At 39.6% G+C, this 23537-nt stretch overlaps 1 protein-coding gene across 2 annotated transcripts in view; it reads left to right on the top strand.

Moving 5' to 3' along the window:
• Positions 1 to 23537, top strand: part of astn2 (astrotactin 2) — a 506843-nt gene that overhangs the window by 309367 nt on the left and 173939 nt on the right. For both annotated transcript variants that reach the window (XM_079606411.1, XM_079606410.1), the window contains one exon: positions 3273 to 3423. In XM_079606411.1, the coding sequence (XP_079462537.1) occupies positions 3273 to 3423 (151 nt within the window). The remainder of the gene's footprint in view (positions 1 to 3272; positions 3424 to 23537) is intronic.

Raw genomic sequence — 23537 nt, 5'->3', positions numbered from 1 at the left:
AACAGGGAATCACATGACAAGACAAGAACCAGGAACAAGAAACAAGAAACAAAAGCCAAACCGTGAGAATTACGCTATCTGCCCATTTCACAGTGTGATTTCTTGACTACCACAGATACTGCTCTAAATAAGGGTTTGTGCACTTTTTTACTGTACCTGTTTTTGGCCTTTGCATTTAGTGTGTGGTTAAAAAAAATCGTTACCTTGCCAAAGCATTGACCGAGCTCTGTGATCTAATGGTGTTGTTGAGCGCTCCAAAAGCAAACTTTGCATGCAACAGTCAGACCGTAATTGACAGTTCTCTGATCCAATGACATATAGGAATCATCAGATTGACAGGACTCTAGCCCAATGGTGTTGGGAGAACCAGTGGGGGGGTGGCAATCATATTTCAGGGTGGCTGTGACACCCTTTTACACACACGCCTGCTAAAGTGACAGACATGAGCTCATTGGCGCCCTTCCAGCTGATGGCCTATGCCTAAAAACGTCCCAGGGGTGAGTTTCCCAAAAGCATCGTTAGCCAACTATGGTCGCAAGTTCAGTCGTTATCAGCAGTTCAGCGAGTCTGTGTTTCTCGAAACCGTCGTTATAACGAACATTCACACACAGCATCGCAGAGTTGTGTGTGTGAGCGACAGATCTCCACCTGTGGTTAGAAGCAGAGTTTCGAGTTTGATTGACATGTGGACTCAATAAATCCTGATCTTCAGTTAAATAATCAATCTGACATTCAGTACAACCAGTGTCTTTTATATACTGTAGAATACAATCAAATGTAATTTACGTCTTTTAGTTTGTCGAGAGATGTAAAGTATAGTGTTTGAAGAGTGCGCATATGTGAACGAGCTCTAGTGCGTAAGAACGAGACTATGATTGAATCTGGAAATAAAGCAAAATAACTGAGGAACATGAGAAATGGTCTTCAGATGCCATGTCTATCATTTATATCAAAACATCTAGCGTTAATTTGATCTCAAACAGTTTCATTAAAAGAAGTTATTACTCCACACGTGCGTGACATCATAAACCAACGTGGTTGAACGACCAATTTGTGACACTATGGTTTCGGGAAACAGTCGTGACTCGTAGTTGATTTCTCCAACGATGCATTGTAATACGGTAGTTAAGCGGCGAGTTACGGCGTTGTACGGGACACACACCCCTGGTCAGTATAATGTCTGATGGAGGAGCAACACAATAAAGTGTTATCAGATATTAAGCAGACAGTCTGTAAACCCTAACGCTCAAAATAATTAATTGGTTTGAGTAGGACAAACTTAAATTAACTTAAATTAGTTCAGGCAAATTAACTTTTATGAGTATTTAGCACTTTATTTTCCTTTCAAGTTCACAAAACTGATATATTTTAAGTAAACTGAACCGTTTCATTGGTTTGAGTTTTATGATTTTTTATTTTTTTATTTAGACAAACTATTTCCCAGCATGCTCTGCCGATGGCACTTGAAAGGTAGAGTAAATGCTAAAATTAAGTGTAATATAATGTGTGTGTTTTTTGTGCAAGATTAATGTTAAGTGGGAGATTTAGTAGTGATTAATGTTGTGTTATGCTAATTTTGAAGAATTTCTGTTAATATTGGTTTTAGGATATTACCATCATGGTGACGAGTGGAGCATGAGATTGATTTGAGAGCAAATAATACATTTGTATTGTTGCTCTGATACAGCAAGTGCTTCTGTATAACATGCTATTGCTAATATGTTAGCCAATTAGTATGTTAACAGATTAGCTTTAAAGTTTATACTAATATAAGTGTTCACATTGAGATTACATGAAAGTTTTAATTTTATTGTATGAATTAGTGTACTCAAACCTTTAAGTTAAGAACAATTAAAATGTATAAGTACAAAATAAAAATCTTCAACTTTGAACTTAAAAAATTTGAGGCAATTGATTGCCTTAAATATTTTGAGTTCTGCCAACTTATTCGGGTTTACAGTCTATTAAAACTCGAATGACTGCTAGTTGACATGTACTGTAGTTGAACAATACATTACTCATAGTTAATACAATGTCTGAAGTGGACTATCAAAAAAAAAGTGTAACCTTACATAATATACGTTAATAAGCCAAAAGTCAAGTCACCTTTATTTATACAGCACTTTTTACAATATGGATTGTTTCAAAGCAGCTTTACAGAGACAACAGGGAAATAATGCAGCAAAGTTAGTTTCGGCTGTACAAAGACACAACAGAGTGCAGCATCTAAGTGAATGACAACCGTTGTCAAAATGCCTGCGTCTGCTTAGTTTAGTTGTGTGTTGTATGATCAATTTCTTCTACTTTACAGAGTTTGTAAATTAAACTGACAGTTGGATTATTTATTTATTTTTGTTATAATGTGTGATTGTCACAATCACAAAACCGTAGATCACCGCAGATGTTTGTCAGATGTCATGGCAACAACAAATCACAAACTATTTCTGTGTCCTTGCGCTTGATGGATAGGAAATAAAGATAAAAAATAAAGATGGATAGGAACAAATTATATGTCTGTGTCAGTCACAAAACAAACATGTTTCAAATGTGTCGTGCTCTCAGACTAAACGCTGTTGTGCGTCAGATGAAGCTTCGAAAGTTTGTCCTCATGTTGAAGTCACTTATTTTTCACTGCAGATTTCACATTGTATAATTAGTATTTATAGGTTCGTACAGCAAATGTCCACATCATACTTTTTTAATGTCTGAGAATGCTCTCATTACAGTAGAAACAGTAATATTGTGAAAATCAATTTTTTTATCTATTTTAATGAAGCTGAATTTTCAGCATCATTACTCCAGTCTTCAGTGTCACATGATCCTTCAGAAATCATTTGCTGATTTGCTGCTCAAGAAACATTACAAAAGATTACTTTCAAAAAAAAAATATAGATATATATTTTTACATTCTATTAATCAAATAGTTGTGAGGAGAAGCAATTTCCACAAAAATATGAAGCAACTGAATTCAACATTGATAATAATGTTTCTCGAGCAGCAAATCGTCGTATTATACTGATTTCTGAAGGATCATGTGACACTGAAGACTGGAGTAATGATGCTGAACATTCAGCTTTGATCACAGGAATAAATTACACTTCACATAGAAAACAGTTACTTTAAATTGTAATAATATTTTACTATTTGTACTGTATTTGTGATCAAATAAACGCAACGTTGGTGAGCAGTCTACATGTGCAATCTGTTCTTAGATTGATATTGTACTTAAAGATGATAATCTTTAAATGAAATGTTGTGTTTATCTCCTGTAGGGAAGAGGCCATCATGTCCACATATTTTGAGACGGTGGACGATCTGCTTGCGTCGTTCGGTCCAGTGAGGGATTGCTCCAAAGACAACGGAGGATGCCGGAAAAACTTCAAATGTGTTTCAGACAGAAGGATGGACTCTACCGGCTGCATGGTGAGTTGCCATGGTGACCACAGATCATCTTCTGTAAGGCCACCAAAGCGTTTTTTTCACGCGGCTGTTGTATTTCTTTAATTGTTTTCAATGGGAGCGCCGACGTGACGACATGAGCGTAACGAGGCGCTGAGCGATTTTTTTTCCCAAGCACTCTACGTTTTTTTACCGGTTGGCGAGAGTTGAAGAATGTTCAACTTTGGGTAAAACGCAGCGCATCACTCTCACCTTTTACCCAACCGTCCAACCGCAGTGGAGGAGGGGCGGGGCTAATACCACACCGACCAACCGCCACATTCTGCTTGTAAGACGACAACAAGCACAATAACGGAACAAAATATTTTAAAACAAGAGCCAGAGAAAATGTTACATTGTATCAACATTTTTAATATAGAATCAACACAGAAACAAAATATGTGTGAAATGAGATGCTAGTAACACTTTCGCGGATATTTCGTATCATAACAAGCAAAGCGTCTCAACTGAAAGAAATGCTACGCTGCCAAAACGCTCTCAAGAGCCCATAGCTAGGTGTTTTCAGCTGGCTAAAAACAGTTTGGTGGACACACGGCGTTACATCAGTGTAATAATTGGTCAGGTGTGTGTTTCCCTCACAGCGACGTAACTCGCCGCTTCACTACCATAGTACAATACTAGTACATAGTACGATACATTGTTGAAGAAATCAACTAGCGAGTCACGACTGTTTCCCGAAGCAAATTGGTCATTCAACCACGTTGGTTTATGACGTCATGCACGTGTGGAGAAATAACTTTTTTTAATTAAACAGTTTGAGATCGAATTAACGGTAGATGTTTTGCTATAAATTACGGACATGTCATCTGAGGATGTGTACTGTGTATAATTATTTTGTATATATAAATACATATAAATGTATATATGTAAGAACTATTTGCATGTATATATTTATACATAATTTATTTAATATATAAATATAAATATTTGATATATAAATAACACATTTATATATATATATATATACATGCATGTGTGTATTTATATATACAAAATAATTATACACAGTACACACACATATATTATTTAAACACAAACTTTTATTTTGGATGCGATTAATCGCGATTAATCGTCGCCTATCCCTAGTTTGTATTCTAAATAAAAGACTTTTATTGATTATTTGACTCAAGATCAGGATTTATTGAGTCCACATGTCATGCAAACTAGAAACTCTGCTTCTAACGACAGGTGGAGATCTGTCACTCACACACACAACTCTGCGATGCTGTGTGTGAATGTTCGTTGTAACGATGGTTTCGGAAAACACAGACTCGCTGAACTGCTGATAACGACTGAACTTGTGAACATAGTTGGCTAACGATGCTTTCGGGAAACTCACCCCTGTTATATGCTAACTTTCTCTGTCCTGTCCTGGTACGGTAATGCAACCCGTCAAGGCAAGCAACAGCTTGAGAAAATAGTGAGCAGAGCATATAAGATCATTGGCTGTAATATGCCCTCTATAGCTTCACTTTCCAATATTAGAATCACCACCACTGACTCCTCCCACCCAGCAAATCATTTATTTAACATTTTGCCATCAGGCAAGAGGTATAGAAGCATTACCAGCAGAACATCACGCTTCAGAGACAGTACCTATCCTCAGGCCATACGTCACCTAAACATGGTCTGAGGCTAGGATACTGAATGCTTTCTCGTCAGTTTACTCCCAGAATGCTAATTCATCTCATGTGCAATATGAGGCTTTTATGTCCGTGTATTTGTTGTTGTTGTGAACTATGTGTGAAATGCGCTGTAATGTCAGTGTATTATGTCTGAGCATTCCAAGACAAATTCCTATCAACTTTGTTGAAATGGCTAATAATAATAAACTTAAAACTTAAACTTAGTATGACTCAAGAGTGTGTGTTGTTGAGTTGCTCAGAGAACGGGCGACTCTCGAGCTCTCCTTCGAGGAGAACAGCAAATACGTCTCATTACAGGCGGATAAGTTTCTCGTGTTACATGTGCAGATTAAAAGGAAGGGAAATGAGCACAAGGAAATGTGGTTAATGGCTTTTTTTGGGGAGACGAGCTCTACTCATAACGCAAGGAAATTGATGAGCTCACATCTCTCTGTGCTGATGGATGAATCAATCATATACAGCATGATGAGCTTTAATCACTCACACTTTTATTAGGAATATAAGTCTGACACTGATTTTGCAATCTGATCAGCTGCCGTGCTTTAAAAGAATAGTTCAGCCAAAAATGAAAATGCTCTTATCTTTCATTCGTTCCAAACCCATTTCCTCCGTGCAACACAAAAGGTCACATTTTGAGGAATGTCCTAATCACTCTTTTCTTTTGTAATGAAACAAGTCTGTCAAGTGTCAAATTTGACATCAAAAATGATTGGTTCTCATGTGATTCGTGACATTATGGATGACTTAATTGTTGAAATATGCTTAATTGCATTGCATGTTCACTAGGTTTTAAAGTATAAATACTGTACTTGCAGATACTATATTATTAATGAAATAAAAAGCCACTTAAGTGTACTTAAAGAGAATGCACTTTCTTAACACACTGAAGTGCACTTTTAGGTAATGGTAAGACTGGTCACCATTGGTAGACAGTATCTTGGTTAAGGCCGACCTTAAGTGACGTAAACGCTTCAGGAAAATGTGTCCACACTTGTGCATGGCGTTTTAACATGAAAACGATCCTACTCCATACTGGTGTTTTCCACTGCGTTTCAGAAAAGATCTCCGTCCACACTACACGACTGAAAACACAGATGACCATTCGTGCACACTGAGCATGCGTGTACAAATGCTGCAGGTATAAAAAGGTATAAAGCCTTGAATGTAACTCGACACCCTTGCCTCATTTAGTATACGCGGGTCTATGAATATGCAAATGAGCCCCGCCTCCACTCACTCAGCTCAGAGATCCACTGGTTGACGATCACACGTTGATCTGATTGGTTACAAGGTAGTTTGTGACGTCAGAAACACCAGCGATTTCAAACCGTGTTTTTGAGACTGTCTTTGGTTCACTGCAGTTTTAAGGAGAAAATACTCAGCAATGCTGTCGACTTATGAATTTACACATGGTTTGTGTTAAAGCAGATTAAAAACACCACATAGACATGTAAACAACATTAAAAGTTTGATTTTCACCACAGGGGGACTTTAAAGTATTTATGTCTTTTGCCTCATGCTGGTTTAACTCCATGGCCAACCTTGCGATCTCATACATTTATACGATTTTTAAACAAAGCAAATCACTTTTATTATTTATTTTCACACAAAATCTGTTGCTCAATCAATATATTTTTTTCTTTTTTTTGTGAAAAATATTTTTTCACAAAAAAGTATACAGCACACTCCCAGTATACAGCATTTCACAAATGTGTTACAATTTTATGATGACATTCAAATAATGTGCAATTGACCGTTCGCAAAGACCCGCCCCCCTTAGTTACTGTTGCTATGTCCGACAAGCTACGCCCCTCTCACACACACCATGTTCTCAAGCAGTGAAAAATGCATCGCGGAGCAGAGAGGAGACGGACAACACACTGACAGACAGGACAGACCAGCTTACTTTTCAGTTACTTTTGATATTAAACGTCTCAACTTTCGAATTTGGTAATTTTTAAAAGAAATGTAAACAATAAATGGCGTTTTGTGGCTCTGTAATGTGTGTGTCAGATCGCTGTGTCGCCTCAGTTAAAGTTGCTCGTGAACCGATCATCTCTTCTTCTAGTTCATTTATAGCATCAAATAAACATGAATGAACATCAGAAGGAATGTTGTTTTAACCGCGGAAAGACGTCAGTACACTCCGCTTCTCATGCTCAAATCCTCCAACGTTAATCTACTAACTCTCCTGACTGCTTTGTCGGACAAAATGGTGGATGGCGAAGTATGATTGGTCAGATCACCTGTCAATCAAGCTCCCTGCGAAGGGTCCTTGTAGTTTGCTCTAGCTTACATGCATCTATAAAACTCACAGGTGATTGTTATATCTTGGAAAATAAAACTTCATTCACATCCAACACACTCCTGTAAGTGTATGACTCCGATCTCAAGCTTGGCACTCGGGTACAGCATTACAATTTCCATGTAACTGCTGGCTGGAGTGGATTCATTTCTGGATCTCTTGACCCGGGCCGAGGTCGTGATACCACTCTGGCTTGTGTTTTACTCTCTTCAGCTTCAGTGACATCGGGAACGTTCAGTGCGTTTCCTTCCTCTGCACTTCTCCACACTCTCAGTAATAGAGGTGAAGTGAACACTTAAAAGGATTAAGCAGCGATTGCAGGAAATGCCCTAAAAGTGCAGTGCTGATTGTTTTAGGACATGCTGTGTTTTTATAAGACAGACCGCATTCAATGCTTGGCAAGATTACAAGTCACTTCCTTTACAAATGCTCTTGTCTTGCAACAACTCTGTAATGGCGACCCGGACTCAGAATCCTTCATACATTTAGCCTTCCCTTCACTTTTCTCTGATATTTGCTGCTAAATTACAGTCGTATGAATGCTTTCTCTGGGAAAGATATGTGACGTTAATGTGCTGTTAGTGATTTTATTTTTCTCTTACACATCGATCAAAGGACTAAACATCACCTGGACATGTTTTTTTTTCACCCAGAAAATAGTGGGGACTTTAAAAGTAAGCCATAGACTTAAAAAAAGTAATAATAATTTAAAAATAATAATGCAAAATAATAAAAACGACAAAACACAGGCACCATACAAATCATTTGCATGCGAGTGATGGGACAGTTATTAATAAATATTTTAGTAGTGAAATGGCACAGTCATTAAAAATAAAAATTAAACATGCACTCCATAGTTGCTGATGGCAAGTATAATTAAGTGGATCTTAATTTCTAAACATATCCTGGGGAAAAAGAAGTACACTTTTTGCATTTAAAAAAAAAAAAGAATACTTATTACTAAAATAATACACCTTAAAAAATATTCTTGAGTGCAAACTGAATGTAAAGTGTTCAGACACGTAACTGAATGTTATTTACAATTAAATAGAAATGCATAATATACTTTATGATCAACCAATCAGATTCAAGCATTCAACTGCCATAGGATAATATATATAAAAGCGGTTTGTTTTTATTGTGGACAGCCTAAGGCACACCTGTGCAATAATCATATTGATATGCCACACCTGTGAGGTGGACGGATTATCTCGGCGAAGGAGAAGTGCTCACAAACACAGATTTAGACAGATTTGTGAACAATATCTGAGAGAATTAGGCCTTTTGTGTACATAGAAAAAGTCTTAGATCTTTGAGTTCAGCTCGTGAAAAATGGTGGCAAAAACAAAAGCATTTATAATTTTGTTCAGTATATAAAAGCTGTTTGGTTCCGTCCTCTGGAGGTTATGAATGATGATGATTCATGTTTGATAATCTTCTCCAGCGTTCTCCAGGAGTGGGCGTCTGCAGAACCAGACACAGATGAGAGCTGACTCTATAACAACATGATGTTTGGGAGAGCTTTATTACACTTTCTGTGTTGCCACTGGCATTTTTTTTGACAATTTTCAACAAGTGCATACTGCTCCGAGAACATAATTTGAACGGTGAAATCCATTATTTATTTTGGAAGGAAAGTTTTCAGCAAGGACCTCTCAGAAATGAAATATACATGAAGAACAACTAATAAGATTGTCCGAGTTTATTCCACGCTGAGTTGTGAAGGCCGAGCTCTTGCCAGTGGGTGATCTTATTAAAATGTTCTACCAGGAGAAGTCCCTCTTTCCAATAGCCAACAATTCCCCTTTCTGATTCATTTATTGCTTTTTTTTTCCCTTGTTGACTGAACAGATGAAAAATGGTCTTCTCTTTCTGTGATTCTTTCAAACGAGTGCGAACGAGAGATTTGGATGAGGAAGACTTCCATCATGTTCAGTTTTCACCTCACTGAGCCTAAAGCCTTTTACTTACTTCTCTAACTTCAGTTAATACATGAATCCAGATACTGACGTCCACACTAACATTTCCCAGTGTTTTCCAAAAGTTTCTCTTCCACACTGAAACATTGGAAATCGCTAGATTCTTACTGCGCATGCGTAAAACCTCATAAAAACTCACTAAGATGATGCAGACTGAACAGACATCATAAAGTTCTCATGCTATTATTCTGGCAGGATCACTTTATTTAGCAGAACATCTCAGCATTCACTGCTGCGTCCAGGTCGCTCTCACTCACCGCTAAATGTTTGGTCGAAAACTGACGTAATGATGCTGAAAATTCACATTTGATCACATAAATAAGAGAAAACTGTTATTTTAATTTGTAATACTATTTCACAGAATTACTGTTTTATGTTTGATTAAATAAATACAACCTTGGTGAGCATACTAGACTTTTTTTTATTTATTATTATTATTATAGGCAACGATTAATTGCGATTAATCACATCTAAAATAAAAGTTTGTGTTTACATAATGTGTTTGTACTGTGTGTAATTGTTTTGTATGTATAAATACACACATATGCATGTATATATTTAAGCTTTTTATATGTATATATAATATAAATTATTTATACATACATACATACAAACCTCCTTTGGTCAGTCTACTTTCTCTGTAAAGGGGCCAAAACTCTGGAATGCTTTGCCTACTGATTTAAAACTAGAGACCGATGGCAAAGCTTTTAACAGAGGACTTAAACAATGGCTAAAAACCAAACAGCGGTGCTCGCATGAATAATAATGATATTCTCTGACTCTGATGCTTCTGCTTTATAATTTACGTAAGCAATTTGTTTTTTCTTTTCTCTGTAATTATATGGTATATTTTAGCTATCCTTTTCTGTTAGTATTTTTAGCATTACTTTGTTTACTAGTCTTGTTACTGTATTTTATCTCCAAAAGCCTCCCGTGGACAGGTGTTGAAAATTAGCATGTGTGCTAAAACACTTAATCAAATGCATATGGTTCGTCCAATGTAAATGTATGTCCATGTCAAATAAATAAATAAATACAAATAAATAAATACATATATATACAGGGGTGCACATAACTGGTACGCGTTGTAGTGTATATGCCTCGGACTCTGGGTCCGTATGAATTAGCTCAAATGATCTATAGGGAATTTTAATAACTAATCATGAATATGATTAATATATTGCATATTACAGTTACATTAAATTATCGAAATTGAAGATAGACTCTGAATATATGAATAATCAATCACAACGAATTATAATTCCTCATTCATACATCAATAGTCTTATTTCAGATCGATTATGAGATAATCTTTAAGGGAAATTATGTAATCATCAAATCGGGGTTGTCCAGCAACGACCGTAAGATTAAACTATCAATTTCTCAATAAAGCTATCCCTTACAAACTCCAAGAAATATTAACTTTCTGGCCGTGAACCTTAATTTTCTCGTGTTTATAAAATTAAAACTACTTAATGTAGTAACCAATAAGAGCGGGTAGCTTTTATATCTTAAATCTCATTGACGTTTTATTTTTATAAGCATTTATCCAGAGACAGTTGAATATATTGTTTTAATAAATGCAAAACTACAGAATATACGGACTATACACACTGATTATGTACATACTTACAGTTAAACATTACAAGACAAACGAATAACAGATGAGAGAGGGAAAGTTGGAGAGAAAGAGTGAGATCGAGGAGGGGCTCGAGTGAGGGGGCGCGCGCCGGAGCACGCGCTGAGAGTAAATCACGAATGATCATTAGGATAGCAAAATCACAGACCTTTGAGAGAGACAACAATCAAAACAAACCTTAAAACATTAAAAACTCGTTAGAGTTTGATACTTGCACAGTTCTTTGTGTGAGTCTGAGAGGAGCGCGCGTTCTCGTGCTGAGGCGCGTTCTCTCGTAGAGCCCCGGACAGGACGCGTGCTCTCGTGTCTCTATAGCGAGCTGTTCGCGGGAGTTTTTTTGAAGAAGGCCTCTTTTGGAAGGGAAGTTGCTGAAGGAATTCAGGCTTCGTTCGTTCGACTCGTAGGTGGAAACGAACCAAGGAGAATTTGAAAATGAAACAAGAGAAACTTTATAAAGAAAATAAAAGAAGGGAACTCCTTGAGGGAGTTCAGGATCGGAGACTTCACATGATGAGCAGACGAAGAAGGCAGGAAGGAGAGGGAGCTGGAGGAGCGTTTGGCTTTTAAAGAATGTATGGCTCCCCCTTCTTGGGGCGCGAGTAGCCAATCACCTTCAGTGATCTGAGAGCGGGAGACTTTCTTTTGTCCTGCCAGAAGACCCCAGTCTGTGTAGTTTATGACAGAGCTTTGCCTTAGTCATTTCTATGACTAAAAAGGATTCATCTAGTAATAATCATATCATTGCAGTCTATTATCGAGATTCAACTCCGTTAGGTCTCAAGATTTAAAATGGTATCAAACACATCAGGTTACGGTTAGGAATACAACGTTTGATTATTATGCATTAGTATAGACATTTAAAGTTCGATTAATGTTACACTTGGACATATATATGCTTTCCTATGGTTTATAAACACATCTTAACACAAAAAGGGATATATTTATTACATTTAAGAGTGACTATTTAGCAGTCCTTTGTCTCTGTGTGAAGACACGTGGGTGTCTTGGTGTGTGTGTGCTTCTTTGGGAAAGGAATGTTTGGGTGTCACGTTACATGTTGGTGTGAGCAATGTTGGTGTGTGTGTGAGAATCACTGATTCCCTAATCTGAAAAGCAGCTGTCATTGTCAATGTTGCTACAGCGTGTGTAGAATAAAATCAGGAATGCGTAATGCCACTTGTGTTATACACACCTATGCGTATTTAAAGTTTAACTGTCGCCAAAATGAAACCTAGGGTCTTTTTGCTAATCTACCCGAGGCAAACTTTAGTTTAAAAGCATAATTAGAATGGAAACGCCACTTTTAAGTTTATTTTTCACGACTATTTTTGACTCCATGAAGTCTAATGATGGAAACTAAACAATCAAATTACACTTCAAATTCTTATTTTTCCAAAGATGTTTTCTGTCATTTTATGTAGTTTTTTTTTACAAGCTGATGTAAATTTAAGTGTGTGTTTTTTTTAAATAAGTTTGGTTTTAGTTGTGTCAGCTGTGGCCACACTACATATGGGGTGAATACCAAACACCATCTCCTGGTACTCACCTGAGTAACTCACTAAAAAAGTTATGTGCACCCTTGTATGTGTGTATATATATACACACAGTATACACAGTATATACATTCAAATATTTATCAAACATATACATGCAAATGTGTGTATTTATATATACAAAATAATTCTACATATGCACATATATTATGTAAACACTTTTATTTTGGATGCGGTTAATCGTGATTAATCAGCGCCTAGCATTATTATTTAGCCATTTTTCTCGAACTCATTCAGTCTGGAATCTTTAACTGTGCGTTCACACCGGACCCGAATAGCGCGTCAAATTCGCGCCTGCGTCGTGTAGTTATTCGCTTGACCACTTTGTGTCCATTCGTGCGTCAAGAGCGAATTCGCGTCAAATTAAAAAAAAATTTAAATGACGCGCTATTCCATGAATTTCCTGCCCAGTCTCATGCAATGTGGCAATGAGTTCATGTGAATAGTTTAACAGTTCGACAGTAGTGTGACGTCACACTGAACACTTCTCATGTATCTGTAGAAAGTGACAGTTCGACAGTAGTGTGACGTCACACTGAACACTTCTCATGTATCTGTAGAAAGTGACAGTTCGACAGTAGTGTGACGTCACACTGAACACTTCTCATGTAACTGTAGAAAGTGACAGTTCGACAGTAGTGTGACGTCACACTGAACACTTCTCATGTAACTGTAGAAAGTGACAGTTCGACAGTAGTGTGACGTCACACTGAACACTTCTCATGTATCTGTAGAAAGTGACAGTTCGACAGTAGTGTGACGTCACACTGAACACTTCTCATGTATCTGTAGAAAGTGACAGTTCGACAGTAGTGTGACGTCACACTGAACACTTCTCATGTATCTGTAGAAAGTGACAGTTCGACAGTAGTGTGACGTCACACTGAACACTTCTCATGTAACTGTAGAAAGTGACAGTTCGACAGTAGTGTGACGTCACACTAAACACTTCTCATGTAACTGTAGAAAGTGACAGTTCGACAGTAGTGTGACGTCACACTAAACACTTCTCATGTATCTGTAGAAAGTGACAGTTCGACAGTAGTGTGACGTCACACTGAACACTTCTCATGTAACTGTAGAAAGTGACAGTTCGACAGTAGTGTGACGTCACACTGAACACTTCTCATGTAACTGTAGAAAGTGACAGTTCGACAGTAGTGTGACGTCACACTGAACACTTCTCATGTAACTGTAGAAAGTGACAGTTCGACAGTAGTGTGACGTCACACTGAACACTTCTCATGTATCTGTAGAAAGTGACAGTTCGACAGTAGTGTGACGTCACACTGAACACTTCTCATGTAACTGTAGAAAGTGACAGTTCGACAGTAGTGTGACGTCACACTGAACACTTCTCATGTAACTGTAGAAAGTGACAGTTCGACAGTAGTGTGACGTCACACTGAACACTTCTCATGTATCTGTAGAAAGTGACAGTTCGACAGTAGTGTGACGTCACACTGAACACTTCTCATGTAACTGTAGAAAGTGACAGTTCGACAGTAGTGTGACGTCACACTGACACACTTCTCATGTATCTGTAGAAAGTGACAGTTCGACAGTAGTGTGACGTCACACTGAACACTTCTCATGTATCTGTAGAAAGTGACAGTTCGACAGTAGTGTGACGTCACACTGAACACTTCTCATGTATCTGTAGAAAGTGACAGTTCGACAGTAGTGTGACGTCACACTGAACACTTCTCATGTAACTGTAGAAAGTGACAGTTCGACAGTAGTGTGACGTCACACTAAACACTTCTCATGTAACTGTAGAAAGTGACAGTTCGACAGTAGTGTGACGTCACACTGAACACTTCTCATGTATCTGTAGAAAGTGACAGTTCGACAGTAGTGTGACGTCACACTGAACACTTCTCATGTAACTGTAGAAAGTGACAGTTCGACAGTAGTGTGACGTCACACTGAACACTTCTCATGTATCTGTAGAAAGTGACAGTTCGACAGTAGTGTGACGTCACACTGAACACTTCTCATCTATCTGTAGAAAGTGACAGTTCGACAGTAGTGTGACGTCACACTGAACACTTCTCATGTATCTGTAGAAAGTGACAGTTCGACAGTAGTGTGACGTCACACTGAACACTTCTCATGTATCTGTAGAAAGTGACAGTTCGACAGTAGTGTGACGTCACACTGAACACTTCTCATGTATCTGTAGAAAGTGACAGTTCGACAGTAGTGTGACGTCACACTGAACACTTCTCATGTAACTGTAGAAAGTGACAGTTCGACAGTAGTGTGACGTCACACTGAACACTTCTCATGTATCTGTAGAAAGTGACAGTTCGACAGTAGTGTGACGTCACACTGAACACTTCTCATGTATCTGTAGAAAGTGACAGTTCGACAGTAGTGTGACGTCACACTGAACACTTCTCATGTATCTGTAGAAAGTGACAGTTCGACAGTAGTGTGACGTCACACTGAACACTTCTCATGTATCTGTAGAAAGTGACAGTTCGACAGTAGTGTGACGTCACACTGAACACTTCTCATGTATCTGTAGAAAGTGACAGTTCGACAGTAGTGTGACGTCACACTGAACACTTCTCATGTAACTGTAGAAAGTGACAGTTCGACAGTAGTGTGACGTCACACTGAACACTTCTCATGTAACTGTAGAAAGTGACAGTTCGACAGTAGTGTGACGTCACACTGAACACTTCTCATGTAACTGTAGAAAGTGACAGTTCGACAGTAGTGTGACGTCACACTGAACACTTCTCATGTAACTGTAGAAAGTGACAGTTCGACAGTAGTGTGACGTCACACTGAACACTTCTCATGTAACTGTAGAAAGTGACAGTTCGACAGTAGTGTGACGTCACACTGAACACTTCTCATGTAACTGTAGAAAGTGACAGTTCGACAGTAGTGTGACGTCACACTGAACACTTCTCATGTAACTGTAGAAAGTGACAGTTCGACAGTAGTGTGACGTCACACTGAACACTTCTCATGTAACTGTAGAAAGTGACAGTTCGACAGTAGTGTGACGTCACACTGAACACTTCTCATGTAACTGTAGAAAGTGACAGTTCGACAGTAGTGTGACGTCACACTGAACACTTCTCATGTAACTGTAGAAAGTGACAGTTCGACAGTAGTGTGACGTCACACTGAACACTTCTCATGTAACTGTAGAAAGTGACAGTTCGACAGTAGTGTGACGTCACACTGACACACTTCTCATGTATCTGTAGAAAGTGACAGTTCGACAGTAGTGTGACGTCACACTGAACACTTCTCATGTATCTGTAGAAAGTGACAGTTCGACAGTAGTGTGACGTCACACTGAACACTTCTCATGTAACTGTAGAAAGTGACAGTTCGACAGTAGTGTGACGTCACACTGAACACTTCTCATGTAACTGTAGAAAGTGACAGTTCGACAGTAGTGTGACGTCACACTGAACACTTCTCATGTATCTGTAGAAAGTGACAGTTCGACAGTAGTGTGACGTCACACTGAACACTTCTCATGTAACTGTAGAAAGTGACAGTTCGACAGTAGTGTGACGTCACACTGAACACTTCTCATGTAACTGTAGAAAGTGACAGTTCGACAGTAGTGTGACGTCACACTGACACACTTCTCATGTAACTGTAGAAAGTGACAGTTCGACAGTAGTGTGACGTCACACTGAACACTTCTCATGTAACTGTAGAAAGTGACAGTTCGACAGTAGTGTGACGTCACACTGACACACTTCTCATGTAACTGTAGAAAGTGACAGTTCGACAGTAGTGTGACGTCACACTGAACACTTCTCATGTATCTGTAGAAAGTGACAGTTCGACAGTAGTGTGACGTCACACTGACACACTTCTCATGTATCTGTAGAAAGTGACAGTTCGACAGTAGTGTGACGTCACACTGAACACTTCTCATGTATCTGTAGAAAGTGACAGTTCGACAGTTGTGTGACGTCACACTGAACACTTCTCATGTATCTGTAGAAAGTGACAGTTCGACAGTAGTGTGACGTCACACTGAACACTTCTCATGTAACTGTAGAAAGTGACAGTTCGACAGTAGTGTGACGTCACACTGAACACTTCTCATGTAACTGTAGAAAGTGACAGTTCGACAGTAGTGTGACGTCACACTGACACACTTCTCATGTAACTGTAGAAAGTGACAGTTCGACAGTAGTGTGACGTCACACTGAACACTTCTCATGTAACTGTAGAAAGTGACAGTTCGACAGTAGTGTGACGTCACACTGAACACTTCTCATGTAACTGTAGAAAGTGACAGTTCGACAGTAGTGTGACGTCACACTGAACACTTCTCATGTATCTGTAGAAAGTGACAGTTCGACAGTAGTGTGACGTCACACTGAACACTTCTCATGTAACTGTAGAAAGTGACAGTTCGACAGTAGTGTGACGTCACACTGACACACTTCTCATGTAACTGTAGAAAGTGACAGTTCGACAGTAGTGTGACGTCACACTGAACACTTCTCATGTATCTGTAGAAAGTGACAGTTCGACAGTAGTGTGACGTCACACTGAACACTTCTCATGTATCTGTAGAAAGTGACAGTTCGACAGTAGTGTGACGTCACACTGAACACTTCTCATGTAACTGTAGAAAGTGACAGTTCGACAGTAGTGTGACGTCACACTGAACACTTCTCATGTAACTGTAGAAAGTGACAGTTCGACAGTAGTGTGACGTCACACTGACACACTTCTCATGTAACTGTAGAAAGTGACAGTTCGACAGTAGTGTGACGTCACACTGAACACTTCTCATGTAACTGTAGAAAGTGACAGTTCGACAGTAGTGTGACGTCACACTGACACACTTCTCATGTAACTGTAGAAAGTGACAGTTCGACAGTAGTGTGACGTCACACTGAACACTTCTCATGTATCTGTAGAAAGTGACAGTTCGACAGTAGTGTGACGTCACACTGAACACTTCTCATGTATCTGTAGAAAGTGACAGTTCGACAGTAGTGTGACGTCACACTGAACACTTCTCATGTAACTGTAGAAAGTGACAGTTCGACAGTAGTGTGACGTCACACTGAACACTTCTCATGTAACTGTAGAAAGTGACAGTTCGACAGTAGTGTGACGTCACACTGAACACTTCTCATGTAACTGTAGAAAGTGACAGTTCGACAGTAGTGTGACGTCACACTGAACACTTCTCATGTAACTGTAGAAAGTGACAGTTCGACAGTAGTGTGACGTCACACTGACACACTTCTCATGTAACTGTAGAAAGTGACAGTTCGACAGTAGTGTGACGTCACACTGAACACTTCTCATGTATCTGTAGAAAGTGACAGTTCGACAGTAGTGTGACGTCACACTGACACACTTCTCATGTAACTGTAGAAAGTGACAGTTCGACAGTAGTGTGACGTCACACTGAACACTTCTCATGTAACTGTAGAAAGTGACAGTTCGACAGTAGTGTGACGTCACACTGAACACTTCTCATGTATCTGTAGAAAGTGACAGTTCGACAGTAGTGTGACGTCACACTGACACACTTCTCATGTAACTGTAGAAAGTGACAGTTCGACAGTAGTGTGACGTCACACTGAACACTTCTCATGTAACTGTAGAAAGTGACAGTTCGACAGTAGTGTGACGTCACACTGAACACTTCTCATGTATCTGTAGAAAGTGACAGTTCGACAGTAGTGTGACGTCACACTGACACACTTCTCATGTATCTGTAGAAAGTGACAGTTCGACAGTAGTGTGACGTCACACTGACACACTTCTCATGTAACTGTAGAAAGTGACAGTTCGACAGTAGTGTGACGTCACACTGAACACTTCTCATGTATCTGTAGAAAGTGACAGTTCGACAGTAGTGTGACGTCACACTGAACACTTCTCATGTATCTGTAGAAAGTGACAGTTCGACAGTAGTGTGACGTCACACTGACACACTTCTCATGTAACTGTAGAAAGTGACAGTTCGACAGTAGTGTGACGTCACACTGAACACTTCTCATGTATCTGTAGAAAGTGACAGTTCGACAGTAGTGTGACGTCACACTGAACACTTCTCATGTATCTGTAGAAAGTGACAGTTCGACAGTAGTGTGACGTCACACTGAACACTTCTCATGTATCTGTAGAAAGTGACAGTTCGACAGTAGTGTGACGTCACACTGACACACTTCTCATGTAACTGTAGAAAGTGACAGTTCGACAGTAGTGTGACGTCACACTGAACACTTCTCATCAGGGTCCGAAATTAACACCCGCCAAGCGCCAAATGCGGGTAGATTTTCCATTTGGCGAGTAAATCTCAAAAGGCTATCCGCCACACTGGCGGGTGAATGTTCATACCAAAATAGTAATGTAATAAAATGTTTTTAATAAAATGTTTGTCCCGCCATAGTCTTATCTGATCGGTGAGTAGCCGAATGTAGACAAACTGCTGCGCGTCTGACAGGGCGCATTTTTAACTGAAGAACAAGCAGAGAACGAGCCCCGGTCGCACGCGCGCTCTCTCTCTCTCTCAGTGGAGACAGGCGAAAGTATAAAAGCTTCACCGTCTCCTAACCGCTGTCTTCAGCATCCGAAATTAACACCCGCCAAGCGCCAAATGCTGGTAGATTTTCCGTTTAGCGAGTAAATAATAAAATAAAATGTTCGGACACTCGGGAGGTCGTGAGATATTGCACACGTTACGAGTCAGTTAAACTGATAATCGCGTCAAAGCAGTTGGTACACGGCACGACTGTCCGGCGGCAATCACGTGAGCTTTCGTGCTAAACACAAGAGACCGGAGTTTTCAATGTTGCAGGCAATAGCTTCAGATAGAAAATGACAGAAATGTGTGTGCAAATGAACAGTAGCCATTCCTTTCAACATAAAAACGAGAGAGAGAGAGAGAAAGAGCGATTGAGAGAGAGAGAGAGAGAGAGAGAGAGAGAGAGAGGAGAGAGAGATTGAAAGTGTGTGTGTGTGTGTGTGTGTAAAATAATTTTTTTCTTTTTTTATTATAGCCTACATTTCAAATTTTGCTCTGGACAATTTTTTATGTTTGTATTCAACATAATAGGCCTACCTTATTATCTCAATTAAATGTACTGAAATGAATGTATATATGTGACACAAAAAGGCTGTTTATTATTTTGGCCGGTAAAAAATATGCTTGGCTGGTGGATTTTTTCATCTACCAGTCCCAGTGGCAGGTGAGCCAAAAAGTTAATTTCGGACCCTGCTTCTCATGTATCTGTAGAAAGTGACAGTTCGACAGTAGTGTGACGTCACACTAAACACTTCTCATGTATCTGTAGAAAGTGACAGTTCGACAGTAGTGTGACGTCACACTGAACACTTCTCATGTATCTGTAGAAAGTGACAGTTCGACAGTAGTGTGACGTCACACTGAACACTTCTCATGTAACTGTAGAAAGTGACAGTTCGACAGTAGTGTGACGTCACACTGAACACTTCTCATGTAACTGTAGAAAGTGACAGTTCGACAGTAGTGTGACGTCACACTGACACACTTCTCATGTAACTGTAGAAAGTGACAGTTCGACAGTAGTGTGACGTCACACTGAACACTTCTCATGTATCTGTAGAAAGTGACAGTTCGACAGTAGTGTGACGTCACACTGAACACTTCTCATGTAACTGTAGAAAGTGACAGTTCGACAGTAGTGTGACGTCACACTGAACACTTCTCATGTATCTGTAGAAAGTGACAGTTCGACAGTAGTGTGACGTCACACTGAACACTTCTCATGTATCTGTAGAAAGTGACAGTTCGACAGTAGTGTGACGTCACACTAAACACTTCTCATGTATCTGTAGAAAGTGACAGTTCGACAGTAGTGTGACGTCACACTGAACACTTCTCATGTAACTGTAGAAAGTGACAGTTCGACAGTAGTGTGACGTCACACTGAACACTTCTCATGTAACTGTAGAAAGTGACAGTTCGACAGTAGTGTGACGTCACACTGAACACTTCTCATGTATCTGTAGAAAGTGACAGTTCGACAGTAGTGTGACGTCACACTGAACACTTCTCATGTAACTGTAGAAAGTGACAGTTCGACAGTAGTGTGACGTCACACTGAACACTTCTCATGTATCTGTAGAAAGTGACAGTTCGACAGTAGTGTGACGTCACACTGAACACTTCTCATGTAACTGTAGAAAGTGACAGTTCGACAGTAGTGTGACGTCACACTGAACACTTCTCATGTAACTGTAGAAAGTGACAGTTCGACAGTAGTGTGACGTCACACTGAACACTTCTCATGTATCTGTAGAAAGTGACAGTTCGACAGTAGTGTGACGTCACACTAACACTTCTCATGTAACTGTAGAAAGTGACAGTTCGACAGTAGTGTGACGTCACACTGAACACTTCTCATGTATCTGTAGAAAGTGACAGTTCGACAGTAGTGTGACGTCACACTGAACACTTCTCATGTATCTGTAGAAAGTGACAGTTCGACAGTAGTGTGACGTCACACTAAACACTTCTCATGTAACTGTAGAAAGTGACAGTTCGACAGTAGTGTGACGTCACACTGACACACTTCTCATGTAACTGTAGAAAGTGACAGTTCGACAGTAGTGTGACGTCACACTGAACACTTCTCATGTATCTGTAGAAAGTGACAGTTCGACAGTAGTGTGACGTCACACTGAACACTTCTCATGTATCTGTAGAAAGTGACAGTTCGACAGTAGTGTGACGTCACACTAAACACTTCTCATGTAACTGTAGAAAGTGACAGTTCGACAGTAGTGTGACGTCACACTGACACACTTCTCATGTAACTGTAGAAAGTGACAGTTCGACAGTAGTGTGACGTCACACTGAACACTTCTCATGTATCTGTAGAAAGTGACAGTTCGACAGTAGTGTGACGTCACACTGAACACTTCTCATGTATCTGTAGAAAGTGACAGTTCGACAGTAGTGTGACGTCACACTGAACACTTCTCATGTAACTGTAGAAAGTGACAGTTCGACAGTAGTGTGACGTCACACTGAACACTTCTCATGTAACTGTAGAAAGTGACAGTTCGACAGTAGTGTGACGTCACACTGAACACTTCTCATGTATCTGTAGAAAGTGACAGTTCGACAGTAGTGTGACGTCACACTGAACACTTCTCATGTATCTGTAGAAAGTGACAGTTCGACAGTAGTGTGACGTCACACTGAACACTTCTCATGTAACTGTAGAAAGTGACAGTTCGACAGTAGTGTGACGTCACACTGAACACTTCTCATGTAACTGTAGAAAGTGACAGTTCGACAGTAGTGTGACGTCACACTGAACACTTCTCATGTAACTGTAGAAAGTGACAGTTCGACAGTAGTGTGACGTCACACTGACACACTTCTCATGTATCTGTAGAAAGTGACAGTTCGACAGTAGTGTGACGTCACACTGACACACTTCTCATGTATCTGTAGAAAGTGACAGTTCGACAGTAGTGTGACGTCACACTGAACACTTCTCATGTAACTGTAGAAAGTGACAGTTCGACAGTAGTGTGACGTCACACTGAACACTTCTCATGTAACTGTAGAAAGTGACAGTTCGACAGTAGTGTGACGTCACACTGAACACTTCTCATGTATCTGTAGAAAGTGACAGTTCGACAGTAGTGTGACGTCACACTGAACACTTCTCATGTAACTGTAGAAAGTGACAGTTCGACAGTAGTGTGACGTCACACTGAACACTTCTCATGTAACTGTAGAAAGTGACAGTTCGACAGTAGTGTGACGTCACACTGAACACTTCTCATGTAACTGTAGAAAGTGACAGTTCGACAGTAGTGTGACGTCACACTGAACACTTCTCATGTAACTGTAGAAAGTGACAGTTCGACAGTAGTGTGACGTCACACTGAACACTTCTCATGTAACTGTAGAAAGTGACAGTTCGACAGTAGTGTGACGTCACACTGAACACTTCTCATGTAACTGTAGAAAGTGACAGTTCGACAGTAGTGTGACGTCACACTGAACACTTCTCATGTATCTGTAGAAAGTGACAGTTCGACAGTAGTGTGACGTCACACTGAACACTTCTCATGTATCTGTAGAAAGTGACAGTTCGACAGTAGTGTGACGTCACACTGAACACTTCTCATGTAACTGTAGAAAGTGACAGTTCGACAGTAGTGTGACGTCACACTGAACACTTCTCATGTATCTGTAGAAAGTGACAGTTCGACAGTAGTGTGACGTCACACTGAACACTTCTCATGTATCTGTAGAAAGTGACAGTTCGACAGTAGTGTGACGTCACACTGAACACTTCTCATGTAACTGTAGAAAGTGACAGTTCGACAGTAGTGTGACGTCACACTGAACACTTCTCATGTATCTGTAGAAAGTGACAGTTCGACAGTAGTGTGACGTCACACTAAACACTTCTCATGTAACTGTAGAAAGTGACAGTTCGACAGTAGTGTGACGTCACACTGAACACTTCTCATGTAACTGTAGAAAGTGACAGTTCGACAGTAGTGTGACGTCACACTGAACACTTCTCATGTAACTGTAGAAAGTGACAGTTCGACAGTAGTGTGACGTCACACTAAACACTTCTCATGTATCTGTAGAAAGTGACAGTTCGACAGTAGTGTGACGTCACACTGAACACTTCTCATGTAACTGTAGAAAGTGACAGTTCGACAGTAGTGTGACGTCACACTAAACACTTCTCATGTATCTGTAGAAAGTGACAGTTCGACAGTAGTGTGACGTCACACTAAACACTTCTCATGTAACTGTAGAAAGTGACAGTTCGACAGTAGTGTGACGTCACACTGAACACTTCTCATGTAACTGTAGAAAGTGACAGTTCGACAGTAGTGTGACGTCACACTGAACACTTCTCATGTAACTGTAGAAAGTGACAGTTCGACAGTAGTGTGACGTCACACTGAACACTT

Source organism: Phoxinus phoxinus, assembly GCF_949152265.1.
Source record: "Phoxinus phoxinus genome assembly, chromosome: 3".
NCBI classification, from domain to species: Eukaryota; Metazoa; Chordata; class Actinopteri; order Cypriniformes; family Leuciscidae; genus Phoxinus; species Phoxinus phoxinus.
This window is presented reverse-complemented; position numbering and strand designations above follow the sequence as displayed.